This window comes from Sinocyclocheilus grahami, unplaced genomic scaffold, assembly GCF_001515645.1.
Source record: "Sinocyclocheilus grahami isolate Dianchi unplaced genomic scaffold, SAMN03320097.WGS_v1.1 scaffold158.1, whole genome shotgun sequence".
In the NCBI taxonomy this organism is placed as follows: domain Eukaryota; kingdom Metazoa; phylum Chordata; class Actinopteri; order Cypriniformes; family Cyprinidae; genus Sinocyclocheilus; species Sinocyclocheilus grahami.
Genome location: NW_015505337.1, coordinates 1,249,864 through 1,268,198, shown reverse-complemented (window position 1 = coordinate 1,268,198; position 18,335 = coordinate 1,249,864). Strand labels below are relative to the sequence as shown.

At 37.2% G+C, this 18,335-nt stretch overlaps 1 protein-coding gene across 1 annotated transcript in view; it reads right to left on the bottom strand.

Moving 5' to 3' along the window:
• The window catches only part of LOC107592801 (gephyrin-like), a 114,524-nt gene extending 97,062 nt beyond the window's left edge, over positions 1 to 17,462 (bottom strand). The window contains exon 1 of the mRNA XM_016282364.1: positions 17,390 to 17,462. Within this exon, the coding sequence (XP_016137850.1) occupies positions 17,390 to 17,462 (73 nt within the window). The remainder of the gene's footprint in view (positions 1 to 17,389) is intronic.
• Between the last annotated feature and the right edge of the window lie 873 nt (positions 17,463 to 18,335).

Below are 18,335 nucleotides of genomic sequence, written 5' to 3'. Positions count from 1 at the left end.
CAGACGATATAATCATATGATTATGAAATTGAAGAAATCGTTCGCAATAATGACAGCTGTTTGCGTAGCTTCTCAGTGAACTACGGCTCTGTGTAGTAAATGCTGCTCCATCTGAAAGCACGTGAAAATACCCCATTTGATAACATGTTTTTACTCCAAACTCACTTCATAACGTCAGCCGAGTGTTTGAAATAAATCCTTCTGTGAGATGATGTGGTTTCTTACACGGAATAAGGCACACAACATATTTCATAGTATTCTAAGCAGTGATAAAGGCTATGTCGATTAGCATTGCATTAGATATACTTTATTATAATGAAAATTATAATAAGAACTCAGATAAACCATATATTGCCATAGTCGTGTGTTTACTAGTCATGTTGAATCAATGAAAGCATTTAAATCTTCTGTTTATTCAGCAACCGCAATAGAGATTACCTGGGTTTCTTCTGCGGGACGTATTTGGAGTTTCCGCACAAGAGCACCCTCTGGCCTTCGGATGGAGATTTACTACTGATCACAGAACCGTGCTTCACTGAAAGATACGCATGGCAATCGCATCTTCTATCTAACCGCGATTTCGATTTCATTTCGATTTATCGTGCAGTCCTAATCCCTGCACATGACATGAGGTGAACAATTTTTATTAATTTGTTCTTTTGTTTTGGGTAAATCATGGCCACATTAGGCGCGTTTCCATTACCCTTCAAATTGCACAAATTGAAATTGCGAATTGAAAATACGCCTAATGGAAACGCGTCAATTTTGCAAAAATGCCCATATATTGCAAAAACGTTTTTACGCTCGCATGAGGTGGTTTTTCAGGCAATGCGAAAAAGGATTTATTCGCAAAACTGCAATGGAAACGGCTTTTTCGCATTTACAGGTCACATGGCGTATGTAAAAAGTCATATGATCATTCCTCAATGTACTATAACCTCCAAGAAACACTTCATAAATGGCCACGCTCCATTATAAGGGGCTTTCCCTACTATTAATGCTTAGACAATTTACACTGCACACGTCTGCAGTGCAGTGTGGCTCTGATACGGTCACTGAAGCTGATTACGGCCACGCAATGCTTGTGTTTATGTTTTTATACAGTCTATGGTTTATTCCAGCCGCGCCACGCACATTTCTGAAGCGGCTCTCTTTGCTGCTTCTGTAAAGATACATGCATAAGCCTCCTTTGAATAAATATAGCCAAAATCCGCCAAAATCCCACCAAAATCCATTGCCATGACTTATCGCGAGAGGCAAAAGGTTACGTTTTAGCAACTTTGGAGACAATCATCCATGCTTTTATATAATCTAGATTGGATTATTGTAGTGTTGTGTATTTAGGAATTTCTCAGTCATTGGTAAATTGATTACAGTTTGTTCAAAATGCTGCTGCCAGACTATTGACTGGTAGGAGAAAGAGGGATAGAATAACTCCAATTTTAGCATCCTTGCTTTGGTTACCTGTTAGATATTAGATCGATTTCAAGGCCTTAGTAATAATTATCAAAATTTTAAATGGTCTCGCACCTTTGTATTTGTCAGATCTTGTTACTTTACATAAACCCGTTAAGAACTTGAGATCTGCTGACAAACGATTGCTCCAGGTACAGCGGTCCCGACTTAAGCAAAAAGGTGATCGGGCCTTTTCGATTGACGGTCCTCAGCTGTGGAATAATCTACCTCTAGCCATTCACACTGCCCCCTCTGTGTTCGCTTTTAAAACGGCTTTGAATAAGCATTTTTATATTATGGCATTTGAATCTGATTTAGGAGAGACTAGGCCTAGGCGATAAAACGGTATTGATATTTATTGACGGTACACCTTCTTTGATACTTCGATATGATATTAAAACATTAGAAATTAGATATTTGTTTAATTTTTATTGTGTGTTTGACTGTTAAAACAAAAAATATTTGTTGCTTGTCTCAATAAATTGGGTTAATTTAAAAAATACAGGGGTTAAATAAAAAAAAAATATATATTGCTCTTTGTTTTAAAAAAGGTTATAAAAATGTCAATAATTATCAATACCGAACGATATGAAACATTATATTGTTGATACATTTTTTTAGCTATATCGCCCAGCCCTAGGAGAGACGTAATGTTTGTTTTCTTTTTAAGATGTTGTGTTTGTTATTGTATGTGTTTGGTTTTCTTGAATGCATTGTACAGCACTTTGGTCTGCTTTGAAGGCAGTAGAAATGTGCTATATAAGAAACTAAACTAAACTAAACATACGGGACAACATAGTGGAAGAAAAAAAAACTTTTGGACAATATTCAAAATTCCAGAACTAAATAATTTCCTGTCTTAGGAGGAAATAAAGCCCATCAGTGATGGGCATGTACCTGACTTCAGTTTATTCGTTGAAGCACGACAGCTGTTCAGAAGGAGGAGCCCTGCCCACACGGGAGGATCGCTCTGAACACCTCAGAGACAAGCCCTGACAGCATCCACAGCCGTGAATGTAACTCTGACGCTGGCACCTTTGAATGGAAAGATGAGAGCTGGAGAGGAAACGATCTAAAAGCTTGCACTTTTTCTCTATGTGTTATTTCATGTATCAGATATCAAAGAGGAACCAACGACTTAGCGATAGATGTGTCTGACCCTCCATAGCATGCAACTACAGCTCAAGCAATCAGAATGAAAAAATGCTTGGTTGAGCAGACCTGATGAATGCAGTAAATATATGGCATTTACAGCACAACAAATTCAGTCCAATATCACAATCCCCTTCAGGGGGCGGTTTGTAGGATACACAAATATTTTACTGTACTTTGAAAAACCAAAAGCAACACCCTTCCAAAAATTAAAGCCTCTAAGCTCAGCATTCAACCACAACCTTGAGACTCCAGAGATTTCTGTATTTGTCCTTTATATTCATTCAATATTTCCCCCTAAAATGTTGCAGGCTATGAATGTTACATGTTAAACATTCGTAATACCAGACAGCACCCGGAACAATGATAACATTTGCCTGGAAACTACTCGATAACATTTGCCTGGAAACCACTCGGAAATCTGCAGAGCATGCAGACTCGGTCTCGCCTGCTACCCTAAAAATACACACCAAAACAAATCAACTTTGAATAGCACAAAATCAATCCTTTCTAATTTAAATTCTAGTTGCATGCAATTTTAATGCATAGTTTAAACATTTTGGAGGCCTATTTTTAGACTAATCCACATTTGGAAGCCCCTGCTATGCTTCTATTTCACCCCTTTACAACATCTCAAACAAGATGTCAAAAGATTTTGCTTGTCAACGCACAACTGTCTCACTATTATGTATACAGTTCCGTAGTTCTATGTGCTTGGTCCCATTTGCGTCTCACTCTTAGGCATCCATACTTGCTCTCACTCCCTCCCTGCCTCCTTTACACACACACACAGAGTTCCACACACACAGAGTTCCTCATCAATAAGCGTGTGCTTCCATGAAATACCCCTACACAGTGCAGGCATGCTAACCAATCTCCTAGAAGGGCTAGGCGTGACTGCGACTAATGATGGACTAGATCAGCTGATGTTAGTATAAGAGAAAAGGAAAGGAGGGGTGTGTATAATGTCCTCGGGAAAATCCCTCACACCTTCTCAAATATATTTCCGTTATGGCTTCACACAGATGAGGAAAATGTAGCGACAAGCACAAACATGAGGCTGTTTTTCAGCACCAAAAACAGGGGACAGCACCCTCGGTCAGCAGTCATGCTTATACAGGGGTGTGTATGTGTGTGTTGGGGGGGAAGGGGATTCCCACAATGTTTTATGCCATTCCCCCTCGCGACAAGCATCTCGGAGGCTCATGCTCACGGAATAGGCTTGCGGAAACATGCTGAGAGGAATGTCATGAATATGTGACACACTGCAAAGTTACTGACATTTGCATTCAGTCAGTGTGTGCATTTCATCACTTGTGATGGCAAGTCTGATTCATTTCCATCAACTGGTTCCTTTAAGCAAAGAACCAATTTAAAAACTATTCAGTCAGTGATTCTTTTACATCATCACGTGATTCCTGACATCCGGTTGTGGTAGCCGATGAGGAAAATGTAGCGACAAGCACAAACATGAGGCTGTTTTTCAGCACCAAAAACAGGGGACAGCACCCTCGGTCAGCAGTCATGCTTATACAGGGGTGTGTATGTGTGTGTTGGGGGGGAAGGGGATTCCCACAATGTTTTATGCCATTCCCCCTCGCGACAAGCATCTCGGAGGCTCATGCTCACGGAATAGGCTTGCGGAAACATGCCGAGAGGAATGTCATGAATATGTGACACACTGCAAAGTTACTGACATTTGCATTCAGTCAGTGTGTGCATTTCATCACTTGTGATGGCAAGTCTGATTCATTTCCATCAACTGGTTCTTTTAAGCAAAGAACCAATTTAAAAACGATTCAGTCAGTGATTCTTTTACATCATCACGTGATTCCTGACATCCGGTTGTGGTATATATCACATGCTCTAAAACCTTCCAATAAAACCATTTGTAGGCACATAATGCCGTTTATTAAGCTTTTCGAAGTAAATTTAGGTAACTAGTAACTAGATTACGTAAATTATGTGAATTGTAATCAGTTACAGTTACTGAGAAAAAAAGTTTAAAAAAAAGTTATAGCCTAAATTTTTTTAACCTGGGGGGGGGGGGGCAGATGTGTATAATGAGAATGGTTTATTAATGGGAATTCTTTGGGTGATTTTTATGGGCCCACAGTAAAGTATGGGAAAGCGCTGTTACCTGTCTTCTAGTTTGTTTGAGCTTGAAGGGGCAATATAAGGAGTATCCCAACAATATGCCCAGGTGCAAAGATTTACAACAAAAGAATCCATTTTTCTGTGGCCTTTGGCATTTGAAAGTTTCAGTAATAGCTCACATATTTCACCACGAGTCTCCCATTTAGCCCGCCTATTAATTTAGGGATATGAATATATCACAGACATATTCAGCATTACTGCAAATGGTCAAGGTAAAAGGGAGATTTTAGTTCAAGTAATAGATGTATTAACATTATATCACTTAATGAAACACATGATTGTAAGTTGTGAGAGCATTTTTATGGTGAATTTCTTGCAACCAGCTGCCAGTTCTTTTACTGTAAATTTAACAGGATGTTTTTTTTTATGATTTGTTTTGTGTCCAGCTTTCCCACAAACTCACTTTTTTTCTTTAGCAGCGAATGGCATAAAGGTCACTCACTTTTTACAACCCCAAAATGAACGTAAAAAGTATGACATAAACATATTTACAGCTTAGATAATACAAACATTTTAGGAAAAGTAATAATGTAAATGCTTTCATTTAAGCTTCACATTTACGCATTTAAATCCTACAACTGTCCCGGTTCACTTCCATTGTAAGCGCAGAGAAAAAAAGAGACGAGTCAAAATGAATTTTTATGGTAACATCATTTCACAAATGCTGTCGATTGTGCTTAACTTGTACTGAGCCTGGAATATTCCTTTAAGGGTTGATGTTTAGTGATGATATTATTGGAGTGTCAGTGCGGGACGGATCCAGGGGAGTTGGTACCTGTATCAGAAATTAATTACACACTTTATTGCATCACAGAATCACAAGCTTAGATCTGACACTGAGGTGCACATCTCCGGTAAAAGCACTTCAGCTTTATTAGTATGTGCACAAGAGCATTATGGGAAATACAGTACCAGTGAAGGCTGTGGGGAAGCTTGGGTCTTGTCCATTAATAGACATGAATGTTTGCTATGGTGTTATTAGAAGTAACCATTTTCTGCTGTTGCAAGGATCATCGAGAGATTTTCAGCCAAGCACAGCTAAATGTAGATCAGCGCTCACCATGTAACCCCATACAGGACGTCAGACCTTACTGGAGATGAGTGAAAAGTCAGCACGTCAGCACGGGCCTCCTAGGAGGACAACAGCTCTCTGCAGGTCATTATTTAAGCATTCTTAATTGGCAACAAGCTCAAGCCAACAAAATGAGCGGCTGTTTTCTGCTGGCAAAGCACAAAAATACCCAGCATAGAAATCACAATATATCCTTACATCTCTAAAATATATAAATGAAATGCAAACACTATTGGCTATATAGGGGCTGGCACGCTCGGAAATAAATTGTGCTCAGTAGCATTCTGTGGTGAAAATTGAAATTACATTTGAAAATTTTTGGAATTAAAAATTGGTCATTTGTCTTTCTAGTTGCTAATTCACAACTAGCAGTTTTTTTTTCATATGCTAAAAAACACACAAATACACATTTTGCATAATTTGACAGTTACAGCTTGACTGGAAATTACACTTAACGAGTGAAAAGTCAGCACGTCAGCACGGGCCTCCTAGGAGGACAACAGCTCTCTGCAGGTCATTATTTAAGCATTCTTAATTGGCAACAAGCTCAAGCCAACAAAATGAGCGGCTGTTTTCTGCTGGCAAAGCACAAAAATACCCAGCATAGAAATCACAATCTATCCTTACATCTCTAAAATATATAAATGAAATGCAAACACTATTGGCTATATAGGGGCTGGCACGCTCGGAAATAAATTGTGCTCAGTAGCATTCTGTGGTGAAAATTGAAATTACATTTGAAAATTTTTGGAATTAAAAATTGGTCATTTGTCTTTCTAGTTGCTAATTCACAACTAGCAGTTTTTTTTCATATGCTAAAAAACACACAAATACACATTTTGCATAATTTGACAGTTACAGCTTGACTGGAAATTACACTTAACAAAATCAAATCTGTTTACAAATGATATGTCCTTGTTTTCTTTATACATAACATATTTCAAAACATATTTCCATATTTCACCTCAAGCTCTTCAAAAGAAATTATTAGGTACAAAATTGTTTGGTGTGAAGCAGGGTTATTATAGTGAACTAGAACTAAAACTGAAACTTAAATTGAAGCCATAAAAAAGAATAATTACTTGAAACTAAATAAATAAACTTTTTATTTCAGCTAGCTGCCAAGGCAACATTTCTGATTTTAATTTAGTCTATGTTGATGTACTAAAATAACTAAAACTGAAATAAAAATGAATAAAAACTATACAGACACACACAGCTAAATGAAAATATAAAGATAAAAATTTATTCAAAATACGAATAAAAAATATAACAGTATCTGAATGATACTAATACAGCACTACTGTTCTGGTATAAATAATCACACAATAAATATTGGGATAGTTTTTGTTTATTTCACTCTGGTTTAACTATCATAATTTAAGCTTGTAATAATTTTCTGTATAATTTTCATTGTTAAAGATAGGAAGTATGGGACAAGTACAGTATAAAACAATAAATCTATAGATAAAGGCATTTAAAAGTAGCAAAAGTAATTGATGACGTTAGGGTAAAAAGTGTCCAAGAACGTTTTAAAGTGACCTATATTAAAAATAATAAATACATTTAATTAAAATATCTTACTTTATAATAAATTAAAATAAAAATCAACTCTGTGATGTAAAAAAAAAACATCACCATTGGAGTTTTAGCTCAAGTAGAAGCCAGAAAAGTGCAGAATAATTAGCATTCAATAGATTTTACTCCATAACTTTTTGACAGTATCTTTCAGTGTCTATGCATGACCCTCCTCTGTTTTACTGAATGTGTGTGTATTGCAATAACACAGGAAGGTCTCACACTAGAGCTGACATGAACATTTCCTGCTGTTGGCACTCTGTGAGGAAAGCCTTAGCACTCTTAGATGAGACTGCTCTCCAATTCACACATACTGTATGCAGACAGAATTTTAACCAACCTGAATACCAAGTAGGCACTAGCCTGTGAACCCTCTTCCTAAGACTGCTCTGCTCGTCCGTTCTCTCACCTCCCCCATCCTCTCAATCTCGCAGTCTTCCTCACCAGTGTCTTTTCAGCATCCCCCTCTTTCTCTCTTGCATGAATTTCCTTGCTGGTCCAGGCTGGTTAGTGCTGGTTTAGCTGGTGCAGCAGCAGAACCATAGTGTTCAACAGCTCAACCTACAGATGGAGGACAAGCAATGACATTTGGCTGGTTATGCTAATTAAGAACCCTGGTGGAGACATCAGCATCCAATGCATAAAATATGCTTAGTCAGGCTAGTTGAGTGACTCTCATGAACAGGTGTCCAGGTTAAATTATAATGTACAAATCTGAGGAAAAAATAACTTTGTTATATCTTCAAATGATATATTCCCATTTAAATCTTATGTAAATTCTATTTACATTAGTTTTATTTATTTAATGTAGATTAGTTTTACAGTACACCTCAGTTCTCATTACTGTAAAGCGAAATTGTCTCATTATCTTTACTGTAACATATTATACTGTATATATGTAATAAATAATTTAAATATATGTAAAGCAGTTTAATAAAAAACAAGGCTGCATTTATTTGATAAAAATGCAGTAAAAACAGTAATATTGTGAAATAATGTAATTTATTCATGTGATGGCAAAGCTGAATTTTCAGCAGCCATTACTCCAGTCCTCACAGCATGATCCTTCATGAACTTTTGACCGGTACTGCATATAAATCTTATGTGAGTTGTATATAACATATACACACATATGTCACAATGCAATGCAATAAATAAATACAAATATATATATAAATAAGTAAGTAAGTAAATAAATAAGTAAGTAAGTAAGTGCTGGGCAACGATTAATCACGATATTATATTCATATAATTTATATTATATATAAATATATATAATATATAAACACAATTTTTTTTTCTTAAATATATACATGCATATTTGTGTATTTATATATATATATATATATATATACACAGTACACACATATTATATAAACAAAAACTTTTATTTTGGATGTGATTAATCGCGATTAATTGTTGCTCAGCACTAAAATAAATAAGTAATTAAGTAAGTTAGTGCTGGGCAACAATTAATCACAATATTATATTCATATAATTTATATTTTATATAAATATATATAATATATAAACATAACATATTTTTCTTAAATATATACATGCATGTTTGTGTATTTATATATACATAATATACACACTACACACATATTATATAAACAAAAACTTTTATTTTGGATGTGATTAATCGCGATTAATTGTTGCCCAGTACTAAAATAAATAAATAAACAAACAAACCAAGGGTCATGATAGTAGATGAAATTATTTTATCTTTTGATTTTGAGTTTTTGACCTGGACATTTTTTAAGGTTTTCATTTTTAAAATGCAGCAGTAATATCATCATCCCTTTAACATACAGTCAAACTCAAACACGGTCTCCGCATAACCAGAGATGATGGACTGGATAGGGGATTGTGAAGGCTGGTTTAAGTGGGTTGTTGGAGAGCACGTATATTACCCCGGTCCCAATTTTCGAGCAGCACCGCTCATATATTCTGGGAGGTAAATGAGCAAGGCTGTGTGGTTACAGAGATTGAAATACATTCATTAACTTTTCCCTTTTTGCTAATATAAGCCTTTTAACGCCACGCATCCCTGAAATTTACATTTAAATTAAATTGACTGGGGGCCAGATGAGGAGGCACCCCATACACGGCCCCTGGGGTGACTGTTATTTACTGATCTCCTCTCCTCGTTGGTCAGTCACTGCTGCATGTCCCCTTCCCCAACCCATCACTCACTTTTTTCCCCGCTCCCATCGCCCCGTGATGGGAAGGACATCGACTTATACCTTTAAGACAGGCTTTCAAAAATTCCTGTCAAGAACTTGAGAAGGCTGAAGCTGAGAGAAGTGTTCGCAGACAGCTTGTGAAAGAAAGCTCCATGTCTGGAAATGGAGCGGATGACACTGTGACACAGGGGCGCACATGTAGAGGTGAGCGGCTCGTTGGAGGGTCGTCGGGGGCAGGAGGGATCAACCCGAAAGGTCACATCTTCATTACTGTCACTCGCTCGCATGCGCACACCTACACAAGCTCTCCGGTCCTAATTCCACAGGACAGAACTGAAGGTTAACTTCAATGAGAATCGATAACCCATTTATGCTAATGTCAGCGTAATGTGCGTTTCCAGCGAGTATGACCTAACCGAGGTTTTGCTCAAGTATTGGACGGCCTCACCAAACAGCTCTAGCAAACCTAACGTTCTACAGATCCATTTTTCATCTTAGAGTGTTTCAGCTTAGCGTCTTTCCACTACGGTTTCGTCCTCGTTGGTCAGTCACTGCTGCATGTCCCCTTCCCCAACCCATCACTCACTTTTTTCCCCGCTCCCATCGCCCCGTGATGGGAAGGACATCGACTTATACCTTTAAGACAGGCTTTCAAAAATTCCTGTCAAGAACTTGAGAAGGCTGAAGCTGAGAGAAGTGTTCGCAGACAGCTTGTGAAAGAAAGCTCCATGTCTGGAAATGGAGCGGATGACACTGTGACACAGGGGCGCACATGTAGAGGTGAGCGGCTCGTTGGAGGGTCGTCGGGGGCAGGAGGGATCAACCCGAAAGGTCACATCTTCATTACTGTCACTCGCTCGCATGCGCACACCTACACAAGCTCTCCGGTCCTAATTCCACAGGACAGAACTGAAGGTTAACTTCAATGAGAATCGATAACCCATTTATGCTAATGTCAGCATAATGTGCGTTTCCAGCGAGTATGACCTAACCGAGGTTTTGCTCAAGTATTGGACGGCCTCACCAAACAGCTCTAGCAAACCTAACGTTCTACAGATCCATTTTTCATCTTAGAGTGTTTCAGCTTAGCGTCTTTCCACTACGGTTTCATTGTAATTGGATTTCAGACGAATTACAGCCAGCGAGTCAAACATCCATCGCTGGACATTGCTCTGACCGCAAAAAAGTGAGCTTTAGGTTAATCAGAATTCATTTCGCCATTGATTTGTCTGAGCAGCAGAAGATAAAGGGGGAAGGGCTTTAGACGGAGCCGGTGGCTGTCATCACACATCTTCTCACAAACAATACACCATTTTCATACTGTACACGTTTTGACACAATGATAGTAATTTTAATCAAGCCATAAGGAAAATGGACAGCAACTACATAACCAGTGAAAATGCTCAGATAAATGCCTCGCCATGCAATCCACTGGCATTTAACTTAAAGATTTCTTTTGAGTTTTATATGTATGTTTCTTGAGAATTAAAGATTTGATAGAAAACCAGCGCCCTAATCACACTGAGTGGAAAATATCAAATGGAATTTTCTGATTCATAAACTTATCTGGTTTTACTCAAACCTTGACTTTATTATAGGTATGGATTTTTTTATTTAACTTTATATTTCTTTTTCACTGTCACTGTGTGTTTTCAGTTTAGTTTTTGTTCTTTCTTTTTTTTTTACTCTATAACTGTTAGTCTTGGTCCAGTTTCTGCTTATTTAATTTGTAATTTAGCATTTTAGGGCTGCCAAAGTTAACGTGTTAACTGATTAAAAATCTGTTTAATGATGTTACAGTCTGTTGTTATTGTCGTTTATTTTGTGGCATTTTCATGTTTAATGCAGGCTGGTTGTAAAGTTTTATAACATGCCATGTTTAAAAAAACTATTTTTTTGCCCATTTATTTCAATTCAGTTTTTTATAGGCGTGTTAGTGTTCATTTATTGAATTAGGTTTCATTATACTCCGATAAATGCCTTGCCATGCAGTTCCCTTGCATTTAATTTCAAAATTCAAAATTTAATTTCATTTTAAAACTGTTATATAGCACTTTAAAGCATCTGTTTTGCTTGAGATTTGATAGAAAACCAGGGCCATAACCACACTAAATGGGACATATCCTTCCAAATATTTATATTAATGGTCAAACAATATGGCCTTCATTGGATCTTCAGCGTCATATAAACCTTTAGTGTTTTTTAAAAATAACTTAGAAATTATTTATTTATTTTTATTTTATTGTCAAACACAAAATTGTCTAACACAAGAAGTGCTAGTAATACAACGTTTCAGACATGAATGAGAATAGTAGAACAGGGAGAGATTAAGGAAGTGTTTACTAGAGTTTGCTAATTGTTTTGTTGTAGTTTATTCAATAATTTATGGCTATTTTTATTGTATTGTATTTACTGTTTAATGATGTTACAGTCTGTTGTTATTGTCGTTTATTTTGTGGCATTTTCATGTTTAATGCAGGCTGGTTGTAAAGTTTTATAACATGCCATGTTTAAAAAAACTATTTTTTTGCCCATTTATTTCAATTCAGTTTTTTATAGGCGTGTTAGTGTTCATTTATTGAATTAGGTTTCATTATACTCCGATAAATGCCTTGCCATGCAGTTCCCTTGCATTTAATTTCAAAATTCAAAATTTAATTTCATTTTAAAACTGTTATATAGCACTTTAAAGCATCTGTTTTGCTTGAGATTTGATAGAAAACCAGGGCCATAACCACACTAAATGGGACATATCCTTCCAAATATTTAGATTAATGGTCAAACAATATGGCCTTCATTGGATCTTCAGCGTCATATAAACCTTTAGTGTTTTTTAAAAATAACTTAGAATTTATTTATTTATTTTTATTTTATTGTCAAACACAAAATTGTCTAACACAAGAAGTGCTAGTAATACAACGTTTCAGACATTAATGAGAATAGTAGAACAGGGAGAGATTAAGGAAGTGTTTGCTAGAGTTTGCTAATTGTTTTGTTGTAGTTTATTCAATAATTTATGGCTATTTTTATTGTATTGTATTTATTTTTATTTTTAATGAACAGTACAGTACACATAGATCTATTTGTATAGAGTTTTTATTTAAATTCCTTAACCATAATAACACTGATCCTCACAGAGATCCCCATTTCCAGCTGACAAACTATTTCTGTGTATGACTGATCTTATGGCTACATGGGCAGGCTGATCAATGAAGACATCCAGCTCATTAATATTCCACATCTCCAAAGACCTGCTCACCTCTGACGCCTCCCAACCAGACAATACTGCGTGACCTGAGTGTCCTTTAAAATGATCAGCAGGGGACAGCTAAAAGGCTCCATAATCCAATAAATAGAATAAAGGCTCATTATTCAATTCTCAACAATTAAGTGTGTCTATTCTTTGTAATCAAGCGCTGAGTAAATGTTTCTCATATGAGGCCCACCTCTCACCTCCACCCAGAGCACACTCATGCAAATGCACAATTAAAACAAGCCATTACCCTTCCAGAATGCAAAACTCTCATCCTATTATCATGACTAATTGAGGCTTTATAACATAGTGTTGAGGTTTGTTTAGACAGTGACTCTTGTCACAACAGAACAAAATAAAACTATTAGGCAAGCAACTGTGCAAAATGGTGACTGGTATTATATAAGGAAGTGCTGAAAGAAGATACATTTTGTTATTGGGACAAGAACCATATATGATCCATAAAAAGGCTTTGTGAATACATTGTAACATTACAATCACAGAATTACGGATGCTACTATGGTGAAGGCTTAACTGATAAAAACGTTTTTTTCTCTTTACAAGATGTGTTTACTGAAATACTTTTTACACAGAAGGTTCACACATCACTGAATTGTGCTGTGCTCACCATCACACTCCTTCAGGCTCATTTTTTTGCAGTGCCACACTGATATGAGCAATATAATTAGCCAGTAGATGGCAGCAGCGTGCTGATGAAAGGTGTTGGGCTGGAAGGTTATGACTCCAGAATACCTGTTCATGTCAGCCAGTTACATCTTCACTTATTTGTGCTGCTTTGGCCACCATTTTTGGCATATAGCAGTGGAAACGTTGCCACAATCATAAAACAAAAACTGCATGATTAACCTAATTTTTAAATAAGCTCTTGAAAATATATTTTTAAGTGTCAGTCGCAAAGGCAAATGGGGCATAACTAGCATTATTTTACAGACTATTTTACAGAAATGAGATGATTAACCATCATCTCATCCTTGAATGACTCAAGTACATTAAGATTAATTCAGATCTCTGATGGTTTTATATGTCAAATTAGTGGCATCCACATTTGAGTATGTATATCAACTACTGTACTGTATATCGATGTTGCTCCAAACCAGTATGAATTTCCTTCTTCTGTTGAACACAAAAGAAGATATTTTGAAGAATGTTGGTAATCAAACAGTTCTGACTTCAATCTTCTGTTCAAAATACCAAAACATTTCAGGTCCCATTGACTTCCATAGAATTTTGTGTCCAAACTTTGGAAGTCAATGGGTGAAATTATTTGGCTACTAACATTATTCAAAAACATTATTTTCTTTTCCACAGAAGAAAGAAATGCATACAGGTTTGTAATGACATGAGGGTGAATAATTGATGACAGAATTTTAAATTTAAGGGTGGACTATATTTATAAGAAATATCTAGTGCTTCATAACAGGGATCAGATGCCCATCTCAACCTGTTGAGCTCAAGATGCGTTTAATCTGACAAACATTTATTTTAGTATCACTGAGTATCATAATAATATTTTGATGTAATTAATATTTTTATGTTTCCTGTTTTCATTTTAATTTTATTTAAAAGTGTTAGTATTTTTTAAACGTACTCAAAGAATATACAGTATATACATATATACTGTACACACACACACACGTATATATATATATATATAATCAAGTTAAACTAAATTACAATTAGAATCGTTATCTTAACAACTAGCTAAAATAAAATGAATTGAGTTTTTTTGTTTTGTTTTAAATATTGTTTAAATTTAGTTCAAGTAACATTTTATTTATTTATTATCTTATCTTATCTTATCTTATCTTATCTCATCTTATCTTATCTTATCTTATCTTATCTTATCTTATCTTATCTTATCTTATCTTATCTTATCTTATCTTATCTTATCTTATCTTATCTCTTTTTTCATGGTTTTACCTTCAGTTAACTATAACAACCCTGAATAGGAGGTTGAATTTTAAGAGAAAAAATGGGGGAGAAGAGGAGGCTTAGCTGGTAACAATGCTTGTGAGGTACAGGAACTGCTTGAGGAGTGAGAAAACATAAGTGAACAGGATGACAGATCAGAGTAAGACCCATGTTGTGATCTGTGAGCTGTGAAAAGCACCTAACTTCACTAGTCTTATGTCCAGATTTACAGCTGCACCTCAATTTAAAGTGCAATATTCTTGTGCGGTCATGAGATATAGGTGGGTTACAAGCGCAGGTCTCATAACGCACGATGAGCCTCGGCCTGTGAAAACACCCCTCTGATCTTTATTATTGTATTACTGAGAAAGTGTGAGAGCAACCTGCTGTACTGAGGTAAGCACTGTAATTATGAACACTGTATCTCTGTGTGACTCCAATTATCCCTCAACATGTAATCTCTCTCTTTCCCTCCCTCTCACTCATTCACTCACTCACTCACTCACACAAGTTATGAGAGTCTCAGACTTATGAGAAGGATGAGCAAAGGGAGTGGGTGAAAGATAAGTAGACGAAGAACATGTGCTGCTTGCCACGTGATTCACCACAATGTGTTGCTAAGATGTTCGGAATGTGTTTTTAGGGTGAGCGTGATTTCACCAAGTACAACATGTTCCTGGATCAACATCCTTGTTGATCCTGGAACATCATTCCAATCAACCAATCAGAATTGAGAGATAACTTTTCAGGAAATGTTAGTTTTAGGCTTACAATCAGGATTAGGTGCTTCTACACCCTTGTTAATCAGCTATCGTTTCCCTCTGATTTTAGGAACAAATTATGTGTAAGGTTAGGTTTAGGGGTAGGGATTGGGTTATTAGTCTGTATTTTTGGACAGTAATGTTGATCCAGGGGTGTTAGGGTGTTACTAAGTTGTTCTGAGTGATTTAAGCACGCTGCTACATGGTTGCAAGGGTGTTGCTAGGGTGTTTTGTTGCTGTGACTGGCAAGGTGTTGCTAAGGTTCTAAGTACGTGGTTACTAGGATGGTCTTTGTGACTGCTGGGCATTGTCAAGGTGTTCGGAATGTTTTAGCATGTTGCTATGTGGTTGCTAGGGTGTTCTGGGTGGTTGCCAGGTTGTTGCTAAGGTGTTCACAGTGTTTTTCAGACATTGCTTTGCAGTTGCTATGGTTTTGATGGTTGTTGCCAAGGCATTGCTACAGTGTTCTGAGTTTTAGTGTATTGTTATGTGGTTTCTAGGGTGTTCTGAGTAGTTGCCAGGGCGTTGCTAAGGTATTCTGAGTGTTCATTGCTATGCGGTTGCTAGGTGGTCTTGGTGGCTTCTGGGCATTGCTAAGCTGCTCTGAGTTTCCAGGGCTTTGCTATGGTGTTCTGAATGTTTTAGCATTTTGCTATATCATTCCTAGGGTTTTGTTTGATTATTATCAGGGCATCTCTGTGGTATTCTGAGTTTCAGTGCATTGCCATGTGGTTTCTATCGTGGGGGATTCCAGGGCATTACTAAGATGTTTTGAGTGGTTTTAGCATGTTGCTATGTTGTTGCTAGGGGTTTGTCAATTGTGCATCTCTATGGTGTTCTGAGTTTTAATGCATTGCTATGCAGTTACCAAGGCATTGTTAAGGTGTTCTGAACGTTTGAGTAGGTTGCTATACGGTTGACAGGGTGTTGCAAGGGAGCTTTCTCTGTGGTTGCAGGGTGTTGCTAAGGTGTTCACAGTGTATTTCATACATTGGTATGCAGTTGCTATGGTTTTGACAGTTGTTGCCAAGACATTGCTAGAGTGTTCTGAGTTTTAGTGTATTATTATGTGGTTTCTAGGGTGTTCTGAGTAGTTGCCAGGGCCTTGCTAAGGTATTCTGAGTGTTCTTAGTTTGAGTGCATTGTTGTGTGGTTGCTAGGTGGTCTTGGTGGCTTCTGGGCATTGCTAAGCTGCTCTGAGTTTCCAGGGCTTTGCTATGGTGTTCTGAATGTTTTAGCATTTTGCTATGTCATTTCTAGGGTTTTGTTTGATTGTTATCAGGGCATCTCTGTGGTATTCTGAGTTTCAGTGCATTGCCATGTGGTTTCTATGGTGTTTTGGGGGATTCCAGGGCGTTACTAAGAGTGGTTTTAACATGTTGCTATGTTGTTGCTAGGGGTTTGTCAATTGTGCATCTCTATGGTGGTCTGAGTTTTAATGCATTGCTATGCAGTTACCAAGGCATTGTTAAGGTGTTCTGAATGTTTGAGTAGGTTGTCATACGGTTGACAGGGTGTTGCTAGGGAGCTTTCTCTGTGGTTGCAGGGTGTTGCTAAGGTGTTCACAGTGTTTTTCAGACATTGCTATCCAGTTGTTATGGTTTTAACAGTTGTTGCCAAGGCATTGCTACAGTGTTATGAGTTTAAGGGCATTGCTATGCAGTTGCTAAGGTGTTATGGGTGGTTGCCACAGTGTTGCTAAGGGGTTTTGAGAAAATGTATGCAGTTGAATTTATGTGCAAATTTATATGCAGGGCATTGCTAGGGTGCTCTGAGTGTTTTAGCTCGTTGTTATTCACTTGCTACAATGTTACTAGGTGGTCAATAAGTGGTTGCTTACCAGCTTCAAAACTCTGAGCCACGGCGGTCAAGTGGCTGCCAAGCATTTGAACTTCCAGATTCTGTTCCAACATGTTCTTCAAATTATCTAGTGTCTCTATAAATAAACATAAACAAAAGCAATCAATTAAAAAAGATCCAATAGAGAATTTTCAATTAAGCAAATGCTTATAATTGTTGTAAATGATTTAGCATGTGTTCACATCTTATCCATTTATGATTTAGTAGTAAAGTTCTCTAATCTGTAGATTAGTACACATGCACTGTGTTTTCATATTCCACAGATGGTGATATATTCCCATGCAGCACACACACACACACACACTCCATCTCCATGGGGAGGATGTCCATCACATCTTCTTTGATCTTCAGTCTTCTGCAGGCTTACAGAACAGCAAAGGGACCCTCAGTTGTTGCATCTGTAGCGAAGTGGCCAATTATGCTTCAAAGTAAAACCAGTTTTTTTTAAACACACCCCATAAGGCATCCCCCTGGCTCTTTTCCCTCTGCTCCGTGTTTTATCCCATTCCCGCTCTCTCATTCTCTTACTCAGGTACATGGAATGCAGACACACACCTGCTCGGCACGTTTTGGTCTTTTGATACCATCAAACATTAACAAAAAAGCTTGACAGCCCAGGTGTTTAAGTATTCTAGACAAGTCCAGTGAAGCCTCTTTCCTACTTCCTTTTGGGTTAACATTTCCTTCCTCTGTGCTTTTAACCAACCCAGCTCTGACACTCTGTGGCCAAGTTACATGGAATTTTTCTATACAAGGCAATATGCAAAAATCCAGGAAGCATCCAAATGGAGACGGTACTCCAGAGGCCAAACCATATTTATCAGTTCATCAGAGGAGACAAATGAAAAAAGACAAGCTTTATTTTGCTCCCATTATTTGATACTTGCAAATGGAGCGCTTCCCTCCCATTCTGTGCCTGTCACGGC